This window comes from Apteryx rowi, unplaced genomic scaffold (genome assembly GCF_003343035.1).
Source record: "Apteryx rowi isolate R43461 unplaced genomic scaffold, aptRow1 scaffold_20, whole genome shotgun sequence".
NCBI lineage: Eukaryota > Metazoa > Chordata > Aves > Apterygiformes > Apterygidae > Apteryx > Apteryx rowi.
In genome coordinates this window covers 5,483,995-5,506,683 of record NW_020448308.1, presented here as the reverse complement: position 1 = coordinate 5,506,683, position 22,689 = coordinate 5,483,995, and the positions used below count along the sequence as shown (strand labels likewise).

At 48.2% G+C, this 22,689-nt stretch overlaps 2 protein-coding genes across 2 annotated transcripts in view; both read right to left on the bottom strand.

Moving 5' to 3' along the window:
* Positions 1-1,341: 1,341 nt before the first annotated feature.
* SUPT4H1 (SPT4 homolog, DSIF elongation factor subunit) lies at positions 1,342-4,665 on the bottom strand. Its single transcript, XM_026063731.1, has 5 exons — positions 4,556-4,665; positions 4,083-4,189; positions 3,884-3,939; positions 3,620-3,673; positions 1,342-1,777 (listed from the first exon to the last, which is right to left on the bottom strand). The coding sequence occupies exons 1-5, from the start codon at positions 4,622-4,624 to the stop codon at positions 1,710-1,712; spliced, it is 354 nt and encodes a 117-aa protein (XP_025919516.1). The 5' UTR covers positions 4,625-4,665; the 3' UTR covers positions 1,342-1,709.
* Positions 4,666-8,227: 3,562 nt separating this feature from the next.
* The window catches only part of RNF43 (ring finger protein 43), a 69,826-nt gene continuing 55,364 nt past the window's right edge, over positions 8,228-22,689 (bottom strand). The window contains exons 4-9 of the mRNA XM_026063714.1: positions 21,490-21,621; positions 20,882-20,983; positions 19,538-19,693; positions 18,839-18,941; positions 16,823-18,349; positions 8,228-8,440 (exon numbers count right to left, since the gene is read on the bottom strand). Coding sequence (XP_025919499.1) covers positions 8,397-8,440; positions 16,823-18,349; positions 18,839-18,941; positions 19,538-19,693; positions 20,882-20,983; positions 21,490-21,621 — 2,064 coding nt within the window. The 3' untranslated portion in view covers positions 8,228-8,396. The remainder of the gene's footprint in view (positions 8,441-16,822; positions 18,350-18,838; positions 18,942-19,537; positions 19,694-20,881; positions 20,984-21,489; positions 21,622-22,689) is intronic.

Genomic DNA, 22,689 nt, shown 5'->3' with positions numbered 1-22,689 from the left:
CAGGCTATTCTGCGACAAAGCACTCTCAGCTCTTCCTACAAAAGGTGCTCCTCACATGGAAGTATTTGCTGGAGCCACAAGCAGGTGAGCAACTCGTGCTGCAAGATCTGTTTCCAGTCTGTGCCTAGCAAATACTCTGACTTCAAGTGTGCAAGTCCCTGAGAGAAGTGTGGTTTAAAACATCTTTCTCTGCAGTGTTTCTCTTGACTAATTCAGCACCCACTGCACAGCCTCTCTGCACTCACAAAAGCAATTCTCCAGCTGCATCTCTGCTCAGAAACTACATGGGAAGATAGATGTACCTTGGCTGACCTGTAGTGCTTGGGCCTGTAATATTGGGAGTTTTTCTTTGGGCCAGATCTACAAATTAGAGCAGACCAAAAAGCACTAACAATACCTCAGAGCTTCTGACAAGGTCACTATCCAACAGCAATTCATTCTCTTCACTGCAGACACTTTGCCCTAAATCAAATAAAATAATCTTTCAGGTTTTATCAGTTTTCCAGGAGCTGCCTATGGAAAACAAAAATTGGGCATTTCAACTACAGGATTATTTCAGAAAAAGCTTATTTCACAAAGCTACTGATATAGGACTCTGCCAGCACAGCCCTTGGAGAAGCCACCTTTTTTGGTCACTAGCTTCTTCTGAACTAGAACTGCAACAAACTAAGCAGAAACAAACTAAGCAAGAAAAATCAGTAAAGGAGACCAAATCTCTCAGGAGCCCATGCAACATGGCAGGGAGACACTAGCCAGCTGGACACTGGTAACATGCACAGTGTCAGCTAAAACTTCATGAATGCAAAGCAAGACATGTTTCCACCCATTTGTTGGAGCAACAACACATCCCTCCCCTTTGCAGGGCCCAGTGCTGCCGCCCAACACCACCAGCTGCAGGTTCATCTTACTCTACCTGCCCCTGGAGGCCATCAATGGCAGATTCAGGGTCCTTCAAGTCTGCTTCACAACACTAACTCTTGTACACTACAAAGCAGGGCTCAGGGTACTGGGACCTCTAGATAACTGCCTCCACATACATTATTTAACATTGTCTCACCTATTCCATCCAGCGATGAGACTTAAGACATAAAATGCTAGTCTGCTTGTTCTGACAGCAAAGGACACCCCAGTTAATCCAAGGCATGATACTCCTCTCGAGACAGGAATTTGGTCCACAACATATGGAGAAACGATCACAGCTGTAGGCTCAAAACTGCACCAGATTTGGCAGGTACAGGGCAGCCCTATCGCTGCAGTAATGATCTGAATACAAAATCCCTTTCCACACCACCTGCTCCCTGCTGTGGGTGGAACTGGTGACATACATGATGGACACAACACTGACCAGGTTGCATGGTTTATTGAAGTATTTACACAGCTATGTCCCAGCTCTCCTCTTTCCCACACTGACAGTAAAAGGTTTGTGCATCACTATTAAACACCTCTTTCCCAGACCTACTTACATTCTCCTCCCTATCAAGACTTAGAAAAAATTCTATGGTGTTTGTGGGCAGAAATTGGTACGGGAGAGTCCAGAGGTACTGAGCGAGAGGAGCTGACTCAGCAAACCAGCAAGCACCCTCCGAGTCCATGCTCATTTTCCCACATGCTAAAGCTAAAAGGTTTCAGAGCAGCGCTCCATGTTCCAGCTGCCTCTCCAAGTGGCCCAGCAGAGCACTGGGGAATCCTCCAGGCAGCACAAGAGCCCCTTAGGTTTTTATAGCTGTGTCTCGGGACTTGTAAGCCACGCCACGGCTCTTCAGCTCTCGGACGATCCCTGCAGGAAAGAGACAAACACATTTCAGCATTCTTCAGGAATGAGAGGGAGCCCTAAAAAAGCCTGGTAGTTCTATCCATTTAGACACCTAGAACTGTATCTCACATCTACAGTGGCCAAATGTAGGCATTTTCACACAGTACAGCTAAAACACAGGAAAGTGTTGTCCCTCAGCCTTTAGAATAGGGCAAATCACTCTGTGCATCTTAAACCATCTCTTCTCACCTCTGGTAAGACCAGTATATTTCACCTAGTTACTATGCAGAAGCATTCCCTGATGAAAGGACAGCATCCACAAAGAACATGTAGCCTCCATCTGTAGAGATCAAGAGCTGGACAATCTTCTTAGTTTGTTCTAACAGTGTATCAACTTCACTGTTAAGAGTGTTCCTTCTTCCAGCTTAAATGCCTTGATTCACCTCCTAAATATCAACTCTTTTTTTGCCTCAGGAATGAGCTGAGCAGAGATGTTATTTAAATTATTTTCTTCCTGAAGTTGTTTGAATATTGTGATGGTATTGAATTGGTCAAGACCTAAGGTATTTTCTTAAAACTTTCAGTCACTTCTGTGACTTGTCTGCATGTCCCACTTTCTTAGTAACCTTTTAAGAAAAGTGATACAAGAAGAGCACCATGCAGTTCAGTATGGTTCTCACCAGTGCCACATGGCAAGGGACAGCCAAATGATAGCTTGCAAGTGCCATGAGTGCAGCTTGCTGATCACCACACTCCTCAGTCCTCTCTAACCTCTCCATGAGATGCGAGGAAGCCCCACACAATTGAGTGAGGCCAAGGACAGCATCTCCCTCACGCACGTCCCTCCTGCTGCCCTGCACTCCCCACGTGCTCCATTTGCAGCTGTATCTAGTACATGCTGTCATCTGTTGTGCTCCAGTTATTTCAGATATGTCCAGAGCTGTGCCAGCAGGCCTTGACGTCAAGGCTCATCACGATGCTCCAGCTCCTTCCTCGATACAGATGGTGGAGCCCAGGTCAGAAATAAGGGGCCTGGGATTCCAGATATACACACAGCCTGGGGATATGGGATTGGAGCCCTTGGGAAGGGGCGTGAGGTTAGGATTCTGCTCTGGGTCTATGTACAGGGCAGTGAGAAGCTGTGGCTGTTGGCCACGTGGAAGGTGCACATTTCTGCCACAGAGGTAGTAAAGTCACCTCTCAACACCCTCCACTCCATTTATAAATGCACAAAACCCACCTTAGCTCAACTGAAGCCCTCAGTGCACTGCTATGATGTAAAGGGTTATCCACTCACCAAGATCTCCAGTCCTTCTCAAGCTTACTTTTTATAAGAGAATCCTTCCTCTGCAGAACTCATTTCTAAGTACAAACCCTTGTGTTTCCCTGTGGCTGAACACCTTGAAATGTGCCCACTTTTTGAGATCACCCTTTTGTCACAGTTTACCACTCATGATCTTTCCAAAATCCACAGGTTTTATTCAGCAGTATTTTCATCTTAACTTCTGACAGGTAGAACACTGAATGATTGCAGGTGGAATACCTGCCTGCAGAACACCTGCAACTATCCTTCCAATTTAACATCTCCTTTTTGCAATTACCTCGCTAATCTCTTCATCCACATGACGCGCACTCTGTTCATAACAAACAGTGTTTTTTTTCACTGCATTTCAGTATTTATTATAACATGTGCAGTGATGACTGACTCCCAAAATCCTAATTATATCACACAGGTATGGTGCGATACACAATAGTCTGTCATCTCAAAGACAGTAACTGGCTAAAGCCCCAATGCCTACTACATGAAATAATCCCTCAGCTGTCATCTGTGGGGAAGTCTTCCTTTACCCAAGCCAGCAACATTACCTTGGGGCAGGCGGCCAGTCACGGACACTGCGTACACACCAGGCTTGAAATTACCTGGGGGAAAGGACACACCGAGTTACTCTGCACAGCAGCAGCCAGGTGGGCAAACGTCCCTGTCAGCCATGGCTTGCACAGGTGCCCCCTCATCCGGCACAGCAGCCAGAAACCCCCTCAGCAGCCCCAACAGCTGCTCCTACAACCTCAGAGGAGGGTTTTCTACAGAAAAGGTAGCTCCAGCCCAAACCAGCCAGGAGAAACACTCACTGATTCGCTGCCACTTGGAGACCCAGCTGTCCTCAGGGCTCATCATCGCAATGATCCTGCAGGAGAGATGGAGGTGAGGGGACTTTTGCAGGCCAAGTGACACCACAGTGCCGGTGCAGCACCAGGGCCGCAGAGGCCCCCGGCAGCCCACCGGAGCGTGCTGCCAGCGGCAGGACCCGGGGTGCTCAGCCCCACTCACCCGTCGAAGGAGGAGCTGGTGCAGTCGTAGACCATCTCGCGGTTGCCCTTCATCTGCAGGTAGGCATCGCAGTTATCGCACCCGTCGTACTCGAACTGGTCGATGGTCTGTGGGGGATGGAGGCATCCGAGCTGAGCCAAGGCGGCCCCGGGGCAGGCCGAGGAGGGGGGCTGCGACAGGGCTGGCGGCGGGGAGGCAACTAGGGGCCGCGACCAGGCCTGGGACCGGCCGGGGTGAGAGGGGAGGGAAGGGCCTGGCAGGCAAGAGGGAGCGAGGGGCGGCCTGTGCCGGGGAGGGAAGGGCGGCCCGGGGGAGCCTCGCGAGGAAAGCCCGGGAAGGCGGGGGAAGAGGCCCAGGCCGGCCCGGGAGGCGGGTAGGGGGGAGCAGGCCGGCCGGGGAACGCGGGGCGAGAAGGGCCCGGCCGGCAGGGGAGGGGGCCCGGCCGGCAGGGGAGGGGAAGGGCCGCGGCGCACCTTGACGAGGGAGCAGAGCAGGCAGGCGCGGAGGTGCCGCAGGTCCTTGGGGACGGTCTCCAGCGCCATGGCCGCCGCCCGCGCCGCCGCCGCGCAGGCGCAGGGGCCGCGCCGGGCCGGGCCTCGCCACGGCGGCGGGCGGCGCTTGGCGGCGCGGGGCCGCCTCTGCCGCCCCTTCCCCGGCTGGGCCTGGGGGGGGCCCGCGGCAGCCCGGCGGCGGAGGGCGGTGGCGCTCCCCGGAGCCGCCCCCCCCCGCGGCGGCCCCGAGCCTGCGGGCGGCTGCAGCCCGGCGGAGAGGCGAGCTGGGCCTGTGTCCGCTCAGGGCCCGTAGCCCTAAGGCTCGCGGCCTCCTCTGCGTCTCGGCTCCTTCCAGCTGGCTCCCCCTCGGCCAGAGCGGCCTGACAGGGGCCACGACCGCTGGGCAACGAGAATTCATCATCTCCTCAACCCCAGAGGTCGGCAACAGGTCCTTTGAAATAATTTATTTCTGTGGAACTGGGAGGAGGCACCTTTTACAACGCGACCCTCATGGCTTTGTACAGAACAAAAACAAAACACACAAGCAGACCTGGTACATGGATAAATATATTAGTAAATAAATATATTTCTGAGCACATCAGCATATTCACACATCTTTGTTTCTATCAGACATAAATACACAGTTTTGCATATATATAAAACCTATTCTTCCATTTTGGGTCATAATTTATTCTCAAGCCCCAAGAGCCAGGACAGACTCAGCAAAAAAACAAAACAAAACAAAACAAAAAACAAACCTATATTCACATTTCAAAAGGATCTGAACTTTATAAAAGGAAGGAGCAGAGGGCTCCGAGCATAAATGGAGGAGGTCCAGCCAGCCTGGGCACTCTGCCCAGAGTCACCCATCTCTGCGGGGTTGAAGGTCCTGGGAAGAAAGTGGTCTCTGGGGAAGGATCAATGGTTTGGTTATGGACAGAGAGTTCAGGATGCTCTGTCTTCCATCAGTTTGCAGCTGGGAGTTTGGATTCAAGGAAGGAAAATGAACTCCTGCTTTACAGTGATACTGAAGAAATTCAGCAACTGAGCAGCCTAAGGGTATTGACCACTCAAAAATATCACTTGCAGATGTGAGAGGTGCAGGAACCAAGAGGGACCATTTCCCATTTTCTCAGATACTGCTTCTTCGCTTTCCTTCTGGGTGGCCAAGCATTGTAGACCATCTACTGAAGAGGATTTTAAAAAAACACCTTCCCAGAGAGCTCCTCCCTCTCTTCCCATCTGAGAACCCACCTAGGCAAACCTGCAAACTCCCATTCAGCTGAGCAAGCCCCAGGGAGGGCACTCGGCATCTAGGATGTCCGTTTTCTGAATGAAAAGTAGCAGCAGCATAAAATCAGAAAATGAAAACACTTTAAAGTGGGCATTGCCCCACACAGCCCAGTAATACTGCAGTAGGGAGTGGAAAGAGTTATTACTGACCGCTGACTCCAAGAAGCTTGGGGCTTGCTGCAAATACAGAGCCCTCCTTTTTTAAGTATAAGGAGAGGAAGAAAGGAGTACTTTTAGACTGCAAACTAGGTGCTAGTTCCTTTGAGGCACTGAAATGCATCCCTGGGGGCTCTCAGGCTTCTTGACTCCTAAAGAAACCAGTGGGAGCACAGTGATTCTTGGCTGGATGCCAAAATCTTGTGAGCCCAGGAAAGAGCCAGAGAGCACCCTGACCTCACAACTCTCCCCTCTGTAAAGTCATTTGAGCCCTCCAGGATGGTCAAGCCTGAAGCATTGTAGGAAGCTAGTTAAGACTATCCATATGCCACATGCACAGGAAGTTGAATTGGGGCAATCTAGGTCAAGCTCCTGTTTTTTTCCTCTAGTTTAAGAGTGACTTTCCTGCAAGGGAGAAAACATCTGGGCTTGTGCCTTCTGCTTGCTCTGTATGACAGAGAAGAAGAGCCTGCAAGGGTTAAAATAGAATATGCTTGATACTTCTATGTTAGAAATTCAGCTCTTCTCTAGGCTGAAAGGTCCTGCAGTGGCTCAATCACAGGAGACAAGAAAATGAACATTAGGAAGGGAATAAAGTTTTGTTTAAAACTCTGTTATCGGTTGACTTTTAATAACATCAGTTGAATGTTAGTGACTGATTGGCAATTGAGACAAAGATGCCTTTTTTTAAAGATTAAAGGGAGCAACCCTACTCTGTAAAGAGCTTTTATCACGTACAAAGGAAGGCAGAGGCAGGACTAATCTGATGTGGGACCACCTAACCAGTGTCTTCTCTCAAGCTGGGGAAGAAACAGATACTTTGAAGGAAGATATAAAAAGCCTGTCACAGAGCAGATGGGGGATAGTCTGTCCCCACACCAGGTTTCATATGGCCAGAAATTACCTTCAGCTCTAATGTAATATCCCTGTAAGTACTTCAACTCTGAAAACTCTGGATAGTCTTGGTAGCCATGTAATGTGCACGCCACATGGTGATCTGGCTAATTCTTTGGCCTGAATTAGCCTTTTGGGCAATGAACTCCATAGTCTAATTCCCTGCAGTATGAAAACTGTTTGGGTTTTATATGTTTTGATTTTCCCAGTCTTTATTTCAGTTGAATGTCCCCAAATTATGAGACATGGGAAATCAGAACTTAATGACGCTCCAAAGAGAAAAAGCAAGGGGAAAAAAAGTAAATAAACCCAGAGCCTAAAAATTTCTCAAGCTTTCTCTCTCCATCATAAAAATGCTAGAAAAGGCAGAAAAGCATTTTGAAAAATTCATTTGCAGGATCATTATAAAAGTGTCTCATACAAATATGAAGATGGGGCTGGGTGACAGATGGGTGACTACTCTGCATTTGCTATGGATGCTTTTGCTGGGAAGTTTTGTTGTGTCTTTGGGCAATGAGGGAGGAAGGGGAGAAGCAGGAGCCATGTGAACTCAAGAATTTTCCACAAGTCCTGTGATGGGGTTATCTCAGATTTGAAACACACTTAACAAATGAGTTGCTCATAACAGGGCTGGCCATAACACCCATTTTGAGGGTGGATGGAGGAGTTAAAGGATGAGTGAGAAACCTGTTCACATTACCAGGCGAGAGGGTGGATTCTGAGCAATGCAGAGTGTGACCCCAGCTCTTGCCTGGAAATAGTGGCATTGTCCCTGTATCTTCATCTCTCCTACTGTTGGCAAAACACAGCAAATGACCAAGATGGCTTCAGCTGAGGGATAATGAAGTGATAAAAAGTGGTGAGAGCTGTTGGTTTCCAATGAAGTCTGAAGAAGCACCCTGCAGGGCAGACCTGTGAGTGCAGAGATGGAAAATAGCTTGTTCCTGTGTCTGAAATAAGAGTGGAAAAGTTAAATGAAGAAATCTGGCTTTTGACCTAAGTGAGGAAATGAAGTCAGGAGCTGCCAGGCCACAGAAAGCCATTTCTGCAGCTTTAGTCTTGAAGGTTTGCTCATTTTTTGAAGTGTTTAGCAAAACCTTCTGTGGCATGAACATGCCGAAATAGCAGCTTGCACTCACTCTATGAGCTCTCCAGCTTGTGACTCCCAACACAAGTCTTTGAGTGAGCTAGCCCATGCAAACAGATGCTGCTGGATGAAGATGGGCTGTCTGTGCCTTCAAAAGAGAGGGAGACCTGGAAAACATGACTTTGTGTTTGTGTGATCACAGCAATATGGGAACAAGTGGGGAGACCACAAGGGAGTATCACATTACTTATTTGCAGTTTGCATCTTGGTGTGGGCCATGTATTTATTACACTGCCTGTGCAGAGAGCAAGATGTGAGCTCCACTACTGCTGGTATTCTGAACTTCTTTGTCCACTCCAGCTCTCTGTAGTAAGCAAATGAGCCAGTGTTTTATTAAACTGAGTGTTCGTGGACATCCTGGACCTCCTCTTCAGATCCTGCATTCAAAAAAAGAAAAAGAAAATGTAAACTATAACTAACTGAACCCTCCAGGATCTTGTGGCTGCTAGAGTCTTAATTCTGCAATACGGAGAACAGATAGTACAGTGAAAGCCACTAAGTTTCTCCCAGTATTCTGGAGGGACTTTCCTGGCCATCTCGCAATCAGTTTTTTCCTCTAAGTTAATGAACAATCAAAACTACAGACAAGACACCAAACCACTCTTCAGACGTTTCAGAAAATACTGGCTAAGGGTATGGTGCATCCTAGGATTCACAGTGCTACCAGATGGCTTTTTGGTGTTTGCAATGTGAGGAAAATCTGAACAGACATTTTAAAAATTATTAGTAACTGAAAATAACACTGATTCATATTCACACAATGCCACAGCAGTACTTTCCATGTGCAAGGGACAACAACAAAAGAAACTCCAGAAAACAAAAGGAGTCTGCAAGGGGTGTGTGCATGCAAGAAAGGGACTGCATGCGTGTTTCACCGTGTTCAAGAGGAGTGAGCTAAGCTGCACAAATTGTTTCTGAGTTCCAAAAAAAAGCAAACCCAATGAGTGGTGGTTGGCCACTAACACCAATCCTGCATGCCCAGCCAGCAAGGACTGCAGTTCATGCTCTTCGCCAGCTCCTTCTGCCCTGTGAATTATTTACAGGCAAGTGCTGAAGAGTTTACATTAAAACATTTCAGCATAAGGGCTGCCTAGAAACTGTGCACCCTTAATTACTGCTTCAAATAAAGGAGTGAAATATTCCCTTTCTCTGTAGTGTGACTGAGTGTTCATGCACACACCATGTTCCCTTGCCCAGATGTCTCTCAAGCCTGCCCAGCGCTCTCACATAGTGTAAGCATATCCCAGGAAATGCATATGTGCATTATTTTTTACATTGCTCTTTCCTTGAATGTTTTTGAGACCTAAAGGAAATACATGCCTATCTAAATATTCGCAGAAGCAATTCAAAACAACTTTTAAAAACAGTCACAGCGAATTCTTGTTCATTACAAGTAATTCACCAGCTGTAGAAACAGAACCTCTACAAATTAACTATATGAGAAGAAAACAACTAAAACATTCAGCTTTGAAAATGCAGCTAATAGATGTGGGAAAATTAATTCACAGACACAGCATTATACATATCTAAGCGTACAGAAGATAGTATTTCAGAGTATCTGGCATTTGTGATTTGCATAACCAGTACATTGAATAATCCATTGCCAATTGCTTTTCCTGTACACTAGCTTACATCCAACACAAAAGACACTTTACAGCTTTGATCACTCTGTGATCAGTCAGAAACCCTGAGTCCAGAATCATATTATTAAAGTATTTTCTGAAAACTCTGCCTCTGTGAGTGTCCTCAACTTCCTGTACTTGTTTTATAAACAGAAAAGTTAATTAAAACAGAAGTTGTGAATCAGGAGATACAGAGGTGGTAGAACTTAGCTACTGAACTGGTCATCAAGAACCAAACAAGGCAAGGGCAAAGGACCTGAGGTAGCACACACTGGTGATATAACAGAAACACTGTTCCTTGGGTACTATCTTTTAACAGTGATCTTTTTCTGCCCTCTAATCCTTTTCCCCCTCTCCAGTAATGATCAAAGAAACGACATGAAAGAGAATGGCTAAGAAGGCAAGCAGCAGATGGGGGGAGAGGGGGAGAATGCTGACAGTGGGCTGGAGGAGATGAGATTTCTCAGAAAGAGCAAGCAAGGGACTTCATCATCTTGTGCTGGGAATAATCTGGCTGTTTTGGGATGAGATCAGTAAATGCTGGGGTAGTTCAGGAAGCCAACTAGCTATAATTCTCTACCAGTTCTCTGATTTCTTTTAAAGGATCCATGCAACATTGCTTAAGGATTCTTCAGTGAAACCAGTCAGTGCTCTAACTTCCAGGTATAGTCTCCGAGGCAAAAGAAGTAGGAGCATAGCTTTATGCGAACCTCCCCATGGAAAAGCTAGTGGGGGTGCTCAAGGAAACTGCATAAACTCCAAGGTCAAGCAAACATCTCTGGGCTAATCTCTGGCAGCCTGGCGGTGGCCACGGGCAGCATTATTCCCTGTAATGCCAGTGCATGGAATAGCCTGCTGCAGTGGAGCTTTTCCAGGGGCTCATGGAGAAAGCACCAGCCTTAGCTTGCATCTGGGTGAGGTAAGCATGCACCCGGGGGGGTACTCCATCCCACAGGATCCCTGTCAGCTTCTGGAAACCCTGGTTTAGGGACTTCCTGAGCCAGAAATTATATTTGCATCTTTGTATGTGATAGCTCTTAATCTAGGATCTTGAACCCATTTTCCTTTTAGCATCTACATCCTCTGGTCAATGAGCACCACAGTTTCATTACGCACTGTGTGTTACCTTATTCGGTGTTTTAAAACTTCTGTCTCCCATTTGATGCCGTGAGTTATTTTGTTACAAGAAGCAGTGAATAATATCTCTTACCTTCCTTCTCCCCTACTCTCCATGATTTCATAGATCTGTTTTATATCCTCTGCTAATCATCTTTTTTCCACATGAAAGTCTCTGTTTTCTTTCTTTTTGCTCAGACAAACTTCACAATTGTGATTGTTCTTGATATCTTTCTGTACTTTTTCTAATTCTACTATAACCTTCCCTGAGAAGGGATGACAAGATCTTCATGGTGGATTCTAGAGGTGAACGCACCACAGATTTAGGCAGTTGCATGATGGTACTTTCTGCTTTGTCTTCTGTTCTTTCCCTGGTAGTTCCTAATACTCTGCCTTTTTGACAGAACCACTCACAGGAGGTCCAAGACGTACTGTCTGAGTTAACTGTGTCTGTGTATTTAGCAGCAGTTCTGTTCATGGGTGGCACTTTGTGTTATTTAAACAGAATTTCATCTGCCACTTTAGTACCTGATAACTCAGTAACAGGAGATCCTGCCCTAACGCTTTGTAACCAGTTTTAGAGCTGACAAGAGCGATTTTGTCTTCTGCAAACTTTGTTATCTCCTCTCCTTGTCCAGGATATTTATGAGCTTACTGAAAAATGCAGACAGTTGCAGAATTCCACTTTCCTCCATTTCCTAGTAACTTTCTTCCACTAAGACTGATCCGCACTTTGTCTCTTATTTTTTAACCACTTACTTACCTATGAGAGAACCTTCCCTTTTATCCTTTGATAGCTTCATTCCCTTAAAAGACCTGCGAGGCGGTCTCTCTCTCGACAAAAGTTGTGCTACCTCCTCCCCTGGATTTCACATTTATCCATGTGTCTACAAGTCAGACCCTGTATTTAAATTTTTAACAATTTGCTTGGCAGGAAAGTCAGGCTAATCGTTCTGCGGCTTCAGCTATTTAGAACTGACATTGCCTTCAGCTCTTCCTTCTGGCTCTGGACATGGATAATAGATTACAGTCCATGGTTCGTGGTTTAGCAGTCTTGTATTTAAGCCCCTGCACAATGCTCAGGTGAGTAATCTGTAGCCCTGGCAATTTGTTGCTATTCACTTTATAGATACATTTCAGAAATGCTTATAACTGATGTTTTGATTTGTGAGAGATCCACTAACTCATGCCCCGAACAGAGATTTGCCAGTATGAGAATCTGCTCAACCACTTCCATGCTGATCTCTAATGCAATAAATCATTTTGCTCATCTGTTACTACGCTATGTCCCCTGAACATGCCTTATAGACCTGCATGACTCTCTGGACCTGCAGAGGCAGGCTCTGGCAGGCTTTTCGCTTCTGATGGAGTTGAAAACATTTTTATTAATAGTCTTTCTGTTTTTCCCAAGTTGTTCATAGAAATCTTCCCTAGCCTGCCTCACTGTGGTTCTGCACTTAGCTTTACATCTAACTCTTTTCTGTTTTCTTTGTCTAGTAACACCTTAACTTTTGAAGAATGGCTTGTTACTTCTAATGGCCGCCTTTGCTCTGCTGCTTAGACAGGCCTTTTCTGGGGCCTTTTAATGGTTGGGGATATGCATTACTCTGGGCATCTGGTAGTATATCTTTAAATGATCCCTGTACCCCAAAACATCTTACTCTTTTGACTGCTTCTTTTAATATTATTTTAAGAAGAGTCTCGTTTTTATGGAGGCTTCTTTTTTGCAGTTTATGCTAACACAGCGTATTACAATGCTAATACTATACTCCTCCTATTCAGGCACAATTGGGGATTTTGTGTTACTTGTCACTGGACTTTACACTCTCTTTAACGTATAGTGCCCCTCCCATGCCACCATGACATACTCTTCTGTTCTGTATAATTTCACTTGGGGAATTAGAGTCTCTGTTTGTTTTTCTGATGTGTTTCTGAAAATTTTAAAACAAAAACTTCATTTAAAGCCAGGCCTTCCAATTCATCCACCTATTTTTTAGCCTTCCAGCATTCATCTAGAGGCATATATACATTTCCCCTTGGTTTCCTTGTCTTATTTTTTGTGCGTCCTGCTTCAATGGGACTGTCTATTGAGACTGATCTTTGCTGTTTCTTACCTGTTCTCTATTGAATTATGTCCAGTCCCTTTCTAAGATAAAGAACTGATGCGACTATAACTATTATGTCAAGCAGTGTGTTTTCAGCTTGATGGCTTTTCTGTATAAGCCCTGCATGAGCTCCTACTATCCTCAACTTTCGTTAGTTCCTTATGAAGTAAAATCCTTCCTCTGTGTATATTTTCTCAATCTTATAAGGAGATTTTGACTCTCTAGCTGGTCCTGGAAGCATCCACAGAAGCTACTGCAGTCAAATGGACATAGAGCTCAGCTACTTTCAAACACATCAGTTCTTCTATATCCTGGTAAAGGGAGGTAAGAGGGAATGAAGACTGTATGTGCTTAGCAAAACATGCTGGCAGTGGCTCTGGAGGGATATCTGAGCACCTCTCTTCCAGTCACATCAGCAGGGGGAAGGCACAGAAGTACAACAGGAGAGCTGGGCCTTTGAGACAATCTGCAAAGAGACAGAGGCAGCACAGCACAGATCCCTGCAATGCCCTGAACACAGCAGCATCCAGAGCCCAGGCCAGTGAGTACCCCGAGGGGATCCCTGCTCCCTCAGGGACCTGGGCTTCTCCTTGAGGCTGGAGGGAGATGCTTTCTCTCTTCCCTCTCCTCCAGGCAGTGCCCAGATGGGAGCCCTCCCAGGGGGCTTCACAGATGGGGAAGAGGCACAGACAGGAAGAGAATAAACCAGAGGTTGAAAAACTTGAGAAAATTTGGATGGCTGGTGAGAAAGGAAGAGGCACTGCTTAAAATGTGAGTCTATCAGAGAGAGGACCAAGAACTGACAGTATTTCATACATGTCCTAGAATGGGAGCAGCGCAGTAGGAGCCAATGCCACTGTACTGTGTTTCTTTGAAACTGATGGACACAGATGAATATTGCACAAGCCAGGCACCTCTGTTCCTAAATCTATCTGCTCTTGTTTCTGCTCTTTTACCCATATCCTCTCTTAATGAGAAGCTAAGAATATGTAAGCAGACACAGATCTCCTGCCTCCCCTGATACAGAATTTATAAAATTAAAAATAATAATAATAAAAAAAAAAGTGGCTGCACCTACACCACCAAATGAGAAAACGCTCAGGCTGATATCTGGGGGCAGCTCACTGGATTGCTACACTGTCAATATGGTGGCTCACGCCCAAAGCTCTCTTTTTGGAATGAATGGGTCAGTTCCCTCATGGAGGTGTTTCTGCATGTGGCAGGACCTCTCAGAGCCCACGAGACCCCACATCTGGAGAGCATTCACACTTTCACTGCAGGAACAACAGCCCAGGCTCCATCCTTGTTGCCTTGCTTGCTTCTGTCCTGCTCTGCAGAGAGGGGAATTTAAGGGAGGGCTTGTTTCCTGGTTGCTCTCCAACCTCTTCTTCCTCTTCAGACCCCCTGGAGATCCAGCCTGCAGCAATCTCTGGTGAACATCAAGTTCTGCTACCCTGACTGCAAGGTGGAGGAAGAGGGGAAAGGGAGGAAGACTGCGTTTGGGGTGGTGTGGTCAGGCACAGACATTGTGCAGCAGCTAGAGCACAGCTCATATAGCATCCCTGATGGCACAGCTTGGGTCACTGCCCCCCAAAATCCAGCGTGCAGTTGCAGGACATGGATGCTGCTGCTGCACAGCACCAATACCATAAGGCATGTGAAGTCAACCTGGCCCAGGTGACAGGGGCCCACTTTGGACTCAGCCTCTGCTGGGTCCAACCATCATTTGGCATACCAAGGCGAGATGGGCACTGCTCACCTCTTCATGTAAGACAGGCTCAGCATTGCCAGAAAGGAGCAGGGAGGCCTGGCATGAGCAGAGGTCTCTTCTGCTCCCCACCCCACCAGGACTTCCTTGGACTAGAACATGGTTGCCAGCCACCAAAGTACATGGAGGTGCAAACTGACCACACCACGTCAGGGGACGCTCTCCCTCAGTGGTGGCAGCTGTGTCAGGGCTCCTCTCTGAGCAGTCCTGGATCACAGTCTGCCAAGGAAGGAGCCTAACCCAGAGCTCTCAAACACTACTGCAGCCTACAGGCAGGGTGGGTGTGGGCAGCAGAGCCCTGCACTGTGACTGTAGACACCACCAAGGTGTTATGTGCTTGCCTGCACTGTTCTCCCCTACAGACACATCTGGAAGAAGCACCAGCTGCTCTGAGACCAGCTGACAAGAAGGCAAAGACCTTGGTGTTCTAGTGGCAGCTGTGTAGCAGGTCAAGTCAGATGTGTCCAGGCCACGGAGCGCTGGGCCTGTGGTAAGCATTTCCAAGCAGAGGAGAACAGGCTGTTCAGTAAGTAGAGGAGACTGCTGGAGAGAGGCACCAAGAGCTCCTCTGGGAACTGCTTAGGTCCCTGCCTTGTTCATGGTTCATTTGCCCTCAGGGTGGCACCGTGTCTCTGGAAGCTGCCCCCTCCCTACCAGCCCCTGGACTTGGGGGCAGAATGGCAGGGAGCACCACAGTCACCTGCTCATGTGTTACGACACCTGGCCTGGTGTCTGGGAGAAGGCCATGGCTGAGCCACACCAGCCCCTAGGTTTTATTTTGAAATGTGAACTCAGATCAAACCCTGAGCAACCTGCCATCATATCAAAAGGGTCTCTCCAAGCAGAGGTCTCCCATCATGATCCTGGGAGAGATTGTCTCTCTGATGATATCACTGCATACCGCCTCCAACTCAGAGCACATCAGCACCAGAAAGCTACTGGCAAATTGGAGAGACATCTCTGTACTGCTGCCTTCTTATCATCTCTTGAAATGGCAGTATCCCTCAGGGCCCTTTGAAGAAACTCCCGTATCACCTATCTGCAGTGTCAGGCACTTCTGTGCTCAGGAAAAAAAATCTGTTCCTGGGAGTCTGAGAGTCCAGAGCGCTGTAGGCACTGACTGCTGTGCCCTGTGCACATCTCAGCTTCCTCTCCCTTCCCCCTGCTACCTCACAGGCAGGTACTCAAAGATCAGGAGCTTGGGTGTGGTGTAAGGGCTGGATAGACTCGCGGGGGAGGAAGTTATTAGCTCCATGTTACAATAGGCACACTGAGTCATGAGTTTAAGGCCAGCATTTTAACAGAAATCAGGCAGCTAGACGTGTATTTGGTACCTAAATCAAAATGATTTGCCTGAGGACCTGCAATGAGTCAGTTGCAAGATGAGGAAGGGAGACAGGTTCTGCTCTGGGAGCCAGCACGCTGCATACACTGACTTGCAGGTAAGTATTTTCAGAAGAGTCTAAGAGAGCAAGACCTGGGAGCTAAACCTTGTTAGTTTTTTTTCAAAAATCCCAGTCTCAAATGTATTTTCTGCCTCAAGGAGAGGCAGAATTGACACACAACAGTTAGGCAAAGGGCCAAATTTTAATTACGTTTGTTTTCAAAAAGATGCTAAAAAGTAACTCCCACACAACCAAGGCAGAGGAGAAATGAGGGATGTGTAAATCCATAAGCTCATCTAGTCTGTCCTCCTATTACCACAAGCCATGGACACTCATCTCCTTATCAAGTTCAGTAAGTTGGGGTTGACTAAAACAGCTAAAGCACAGTAAGCATTAATGATAATGAATCTTGCAGTAGGACAATCCAGATGAATAAGGACACTGAGAAATGTGGTTCTACCCTTTCCTTTGGGGGATATTCCAGTTTCTAGTGATTCTCATTTAAAAATATCCACCTTATTTCTAATTTGTATTATTTTAGTATGAGATTGCAGTGCCTGATTTGCTGATCATTGAAGCCATCATCTCAGGACAGTATCTGAAATACTTCTGTGTTCACCTGTTATCAGTGGTTCCGCAGGAAATCCTACTGTGAAGGTACAAAAGTGTGTGCACATGCAGCCAGAGTATCCTCACAGGCAGACTGCAACAAACCACCCTTATTCATCTGTTTGTTGAAAGAGGAGGCAAATAACAGACTTACCCTGACTACATCGCTGAGACTGGCAGTGAAGGTGAAAGCTCAGACTGTGTCCAGGGGTGCCTGTCCCTGAGAAATCAACAGGAACCATGTTTCCCTCCCGTCCTGACAACACGTCCTCCTGCTTTTTCAGCTCTGAGCTGGACTGTGGGACTAAACGCTTCCAAAGTGGCCGATAGCCTGAGCCACAGGGCAGGGGAGCACTTGGGATCAGGGGCTGAACTTCGGGCGAGCAGCTGTCACCAGCGGGATGGCCATAAGGAACATGAGCATCAAAGGCTTTGTGCAAGTCTGAGTCCTCGGGAAGGTGAACAGGGTTGGGCTCCAGGGGACACTTTCTTTTCCTTCTGTGATGACGGCTGTGTAAGCTGTGTCTCTGGGGCAGTGGGACATGGGATGGGCCAGCTGCTCCCGATTGTCTGTTGGCATCTACACCAAAGTCCAACCTGTTTGGAGAAGCAGAAGGGGTATCAGAAAGCTCACGGCCTTGCTGGAGGCAGGTGGGCTGTCCTGCCGGAGGTGCCTCTGGTGACACAGTGGTACTTTCAAGAGGCCGCTGACAGTGATGGGTTTTCTCAGTCCTCTTTTGTGTCCGAGCACTGTGGAAGCCAACCTTGGCCCCAGAGTACCGGGACTTGTGCTGGCTAGGCCCCTGCCCAACCCGCCCAGGTGGGCACTCTGCATCTCTTCTGTAGTGATGATGCTGGTGGTGGTGGTAGTGGACATGGCTGAGTATCTGGGACTTGGCTGGAGCAGCACTCCCAGGCACCATTAGATCCAAGGACCTGGGCCGCATCTCCCTTGTCAGCCGCTGCTGCTCCTGGCCATTGTCCGTGGCAGGTCCCTCTGAGCTACAGTACACAAAGGGGTCATAGTCACTGCTGAGGGAGCTGCGGAAAGTGGAGCAGCTGCCATGGATGCCCTGAAGACTGACGTCTGTGCAGTTCAGCACAGAATCACTGGAGGAACCGTGACAGGGCCCAGAGCTGGAGTCACTGCCCGGCCCGTCTGCCAGGTACCCACTGTGCTCCGTGAGATAGCTCTCCCCAGAGCCGCTGCTGTTGTGCTGGTGCCCATGGCCAGCTCCCCGGCGCAGCGGGGGCGCACGGTGCTGCTTCTGTGGCAGGGCTGCCTTGAGCCCCAGGCATGGAGGCTGGTGCTGAAGAGAGCAAGTCCTGTGGGAAGGTAGTGTCTGTCCACATGCCGAGGGGTTGTGATGCTGCTGGCCCAGCAACCCTGGGGCCAGGGGGGAAGGATGGCTGCAGGCAGGCAAGGAGCTTGCTGGCCTGTAAGGCATGTAGTGAATAGTGCTGAAATCCAGCTGGGAGAGCTCCGGAGAGCGGAAGAAGGGGTTGCTGTGGGCAGACTCTGGGGGGAAGCTCCTGAGGTTCCTCTGTGGAAAGGCATGTGGGAGGTGATAAAGGGCATGTCCTGGGTGCTGGCGGAAAAGATGGAGCCGCCGTCCGGGCTCCATGTCCCGAGGGGTCAGCCTGGAGCTCGGAACTGCGGCCTGGTCCACAGAGTCTCTGGCTAGGAAGAAAGGAGGGAACATCCAGCACACATCCCGCAGCCCAGCTGCAGTAGCCCCAGCACCAGCAAGCCTGCATTACACTATGTCCCACCCATGTCCCACAACTCCTCACTGCTGCCAAACTGTCTTGATGGTCCTGCACCACACAGCCAGCGCCTGGCACCCTTCCCACTGCCTCAATGCTCAGATCCCAGCTTCCATCCCTGCAGGCCCCACTGTTCTTGTTCTGTGACTGGGAACCCCTCCTATTGGCACAGGTCCCAGCACAGGCCCAACATCTCACCACACACCGCTGCAGGTATGGGAGTTCACGCACACAGAGACCCCTCTCCTCACACTCACCTCTTACACTCACATACATGGAGACACATGCTCCTGCTCATACACTGACTGTTTGCATCGCCCCCAAAGCTATGCAGACCTCCTGGGCACAACCCCTGCACACACACCCCTATCCCTGGCTGGAAAATGCTGTGTCTGAGCCCTACCAAGAATGTTGAACATGCAAAGAGGACAAGTGTGGTGTTGCTGCAGCCAGGGGTCAACACACTCCCGGTGAAACTCGTGGGAGCACGAAATGATCCGCAGTTCCTAGGGAAACATAGGGAGAAAAGGAGGAGTGTGAGTGAGGAGAACCATGTCCCAGGATCTGGAGACACAGAGACGGGGCTCTCTTGATGCTCCAGGAATCGGGACTGGTAGAATGGAAAGATGTCTAATAGTGGGCAAACTGCAGACCAGTTTCGCATGGAAGAGGCTGTTCTGCAGCCTGGCATCTCTAGTTCTGCTTGCTGTGTCCAGCCATGGTGGTGTGAATGTCTAGAGAGGTGTTTGGCCCTCTCCAAAATACATAGTTTCAGGCTGAGCACTTTAGAGAAGCAAACCCCCTTCTTCCCCATTGTTTCAACATGGACCTACTACAGACATTTTTAACCTACAGAGACAGCAGGAGACCCAACTGTAGGGAATTTGAATCTGCAAGCAAGTGACTTAAACAAGGGCAATGGTTTTTGCCCAAGTTATGGGGCAGACTCACCTCTGTCACTCCTTGTCCTTTCCCAGCCTTCAGGAGCTGCTGAAGGAAGCCTCCCAAGGGCCTCCCACCCTGCTGGGTTGCCCAGCTCCCCCCATAAAGTGGCCAGAGAGCTCAGAGCTGTGGCTAATCAGCAGCTATGCCCACAGCCTACCTGACCCTCACTGAACTCTTCCAGGCAAATAGCACAGACCGGAGCTGAGCTGCAGCTGCTCGCTGAGTCCCAGCGAGATGCCTGTCGGCATCTGGCCTGGTACTTGCGTGTAGCTAGTTGCCCGATGGCCTGCATGGTCTGCTGCTGCAAGGAGTCCTGCAAGAAAGAAAGGAAACAGGTTTCAAAAAGCAGCAGGGGTAAGCCAGGCAAAGGCTGCCCTACACCAGCTGTCAGATCATAAACACCACCTGGCAATGCGGAGCTAGAGCAGTGTAGTCTGGCTGCTGGGACAGCACATCCCTAAACCCCATCCTGTCCCTGCTGCCACCACCACTGATTCCTCCATGAATGCTACGTGCCTCCAGACACCCATCCAAGCTGAATGCCTGAATCTTTCTTGGGCTCCCTTCCTTTGCTAAAGGCTTTGAGGTCCCCAGCTGAGTGCACTATAATTAATCAATTAATTGTGATTGATTAATTAAGGTAGGCTGCATGAAGGCTTGTTTAAAAACAGAAGAATAAAAATACAGGGGCTCTAATAGCAACACCAGGACAATGCTTTCAGAGATGAGTGTTTAAATGGTTACCACTTTGGCTCAACAAGCAATTTGTCTGGTAGTTGAATACTTCCTCAGCACAAATATACTGTGTCAAATGTAAGACCTCATGCCTCACCATCCACTGGTGGCCAAAGAAGCCAGGGGAATCCTGCGTTCGTTCACTGAGGTCTGTTATGCAATGTCGTTACAATTTAGATAAAGAGTTTCAGAGTACAGGACTGGAAAGAAAACAGGATCTGTTTGTGCCTGCTGTCCATAGAGAAAGACACCAGGACACAGGCATTAAACCAAGATCCACTCTCAGCAGAGTAAACAGATGTGCTGTCAGCTACCCTGTTTATTAATACAGGGGTACCAGGGTACCTGCCTGCATCCAAGCAGAGAAGTATTTAAATGCAACCCGATTTTTATTTAATTTGTTAGTTTCTATAAAAATATTGAAACTTCTATTCTCTATCAATACAGACAATATTGCTAAAGCAAAGAGCTTGTGAGCCAGCTTTGCTGCCCCCAGCATTACAGCCTTGGGCCCTGGAACAAGCTCTGAAATGGTGCTGGGGACTGTGGCAGGCTGTTGCACTGCTGGTGGGGAAAACTGCGAGGCCACTGTCTAAGGGAGGACAGCCCATCTCAGAATCGCACTGCACATCCCTGTGACATACATGCCTCATGTGGCCATGTCTCCAGTTCGCGAAGAAGCACATTGCCTCTCCCAGACTGGGTCCATGGTCGCCCTTGATGCATTTCTGTTCACTCAGACCCATTTCTTCCATGAGATTCTTACCTGAGTCCTGTTCAGCTGGCACTTTGTGCGGACAACAAAAATCAAAATGATGACAACGACAGTGCTGACCACTGTGAGAAGAATCCACACGTCATAATCTGGCTGTTGAATAAAACAGGAAAGAAATCACCCTTGGGTGTCAGGGATGTTAGAACTAGAGGCTAGGCAGAGGAATCCTGACCTCTTCCTGACCACCAGCCTTTGAATACATAACTCTTGGCCAAGCTCTACCTCCTTGCTCTTTACAGGTAAAAGAAAAAGAGTTCAAATTTTTTCTGCAAATTCCAGCAGGAATCAAATTTCTCTCTCTTGCAGCATCTCAGCTCATTAGAGGCTATGGTCTAAGGTTCCATAAGATGAGAAAATCAAGGCTTAGCCTCACCTGAAGAGACAGGAAATTTTGCCTCAATCTTGATTAAATAAGGGAAACTGTAAATAAGGTGAAGTACTTTGGAGTATTTGTTTGATGCACGTTATCTAAATGCTGCAAAAAGCTGTGGCCTCCATTCCTGGGAAGGAAAGCTCAACACCTTAGGGAAGTCCTATTCCACGGCACAGGAGCTTGGGAAAGAGGATACAGAAGGCAGTGGGAATGGTGTGTCTCTCACCCAAGCTGGTGGCTCCTTGACCTCTATCTTCACGTGGGCCTCTCTGTTCTTGTTCACGACACCCATGAGAAGCTCAGCATCGTGGCCTCTGATCAGAACCACAGGCTGACTCAGACCCCTGGGCTTTCTCAGCTGTGAAGAAACAAACATGGTGAGAAATGGTCCGGAACAGCCTGAAACAGGGACTATGCCTGCTTCCCAGGCATGCCAGGTGCCTCCCTTCCACAAACACTTTAGAGATCAAGGCTGCTCTCCCAAGCCTACACCATCACTCTGTGAAAACTGTTCTGCATCAGATGAAAGCTTCTTGTCCAGTGTTTCACCAGCTCTTCATCAGAATGGCTTGCTTCATTTCCTCCCACGGCTTAACCCATGATGGTGTCTCATCTTCAAGCACAACTAGACACTGCTCAGCTCCTCCTATGCTCCTCTTTCAAGTCCCTGTACAAAAGTTCTTGGTCTCTCCACTCCCATGTGGCAACCGCCTATAACACTACTATGTGCTGCCTTCTCTACAGTAACACTTCATCTTTTTCTGTGGGACTCATGAGAGAGTCTTCCCCCTCTACCCCATTTGATCTGCACAACATTCAGTTTGTTCTTGATCATACGTGCATTTTTTCACCGTGGATATGTAGTCCAAGCAGCTGGGCATGGGTTGGCTCAGCAAGTGGCCAGGACTGCTCTGTCCTCCAGATCGAACTGAATCGGGGTGGCCTTCTGACCCCACTAACCACTTCCCATATGCTCAACAACCTTAGTGTCACCTCATGGACCTTCACCTGCTGCTGCATGTCTCTAGCACGAGGAATTAAGTTGTAAGGATGGATCCAGGGGCCAGGAGTCAATGCAGAGCTTGCTTAACTCAGGTTCCAGCTCTCCTTATCTGTCCTCTTATCTAGTACTGGATGTTTTTCATTATCCCTTAATTATGAAAATGGGTAAGCTATTCCTCTCCAGAGATGACAGTAGTGTTTGCGGAAGGGACCTCTGGAGGTCTCTAGTTCAACGTCCCACTTGCAGCAATATGTCCCACAACAGCAGACCAGGTTGGCTGTGACTTTGTCTAGACAAGGCTTGAAAGCCTTCAGAAATCATCCTTCCTCTAGTGTACACCAGGATTTTCAGTACAAGATGGGCTCTGGTATCTGTGACTTTCCAGGGTAAGTATCCAGCTTCTGGCAGGAAAGTTAATTGAAC

Coding starts and splice junctions, on each gene's coding strand:
- SUPT4H1 (XM_026063731.1), bottom strand. CDS start 4,624: ATGGCGCTGGAGACCGTCCCCAAGGACCTGCGGCACCTCCGCGCCTGC. Junction 3,940..4,082: donor ACCAGCTCCTCCTTCGACGG/GTGAGTGGGGCT, acceptor TCTCTCCTGCAG/GATCATTGCGATGATGAGCC. Junction 1,778..3,619: donor GACTGGCCGCCTGCCCCAAG/GTAATGTTGCTG, acceptor TCTTTCCTGCAG/GGATCGTCCGAGAGCTGAAG.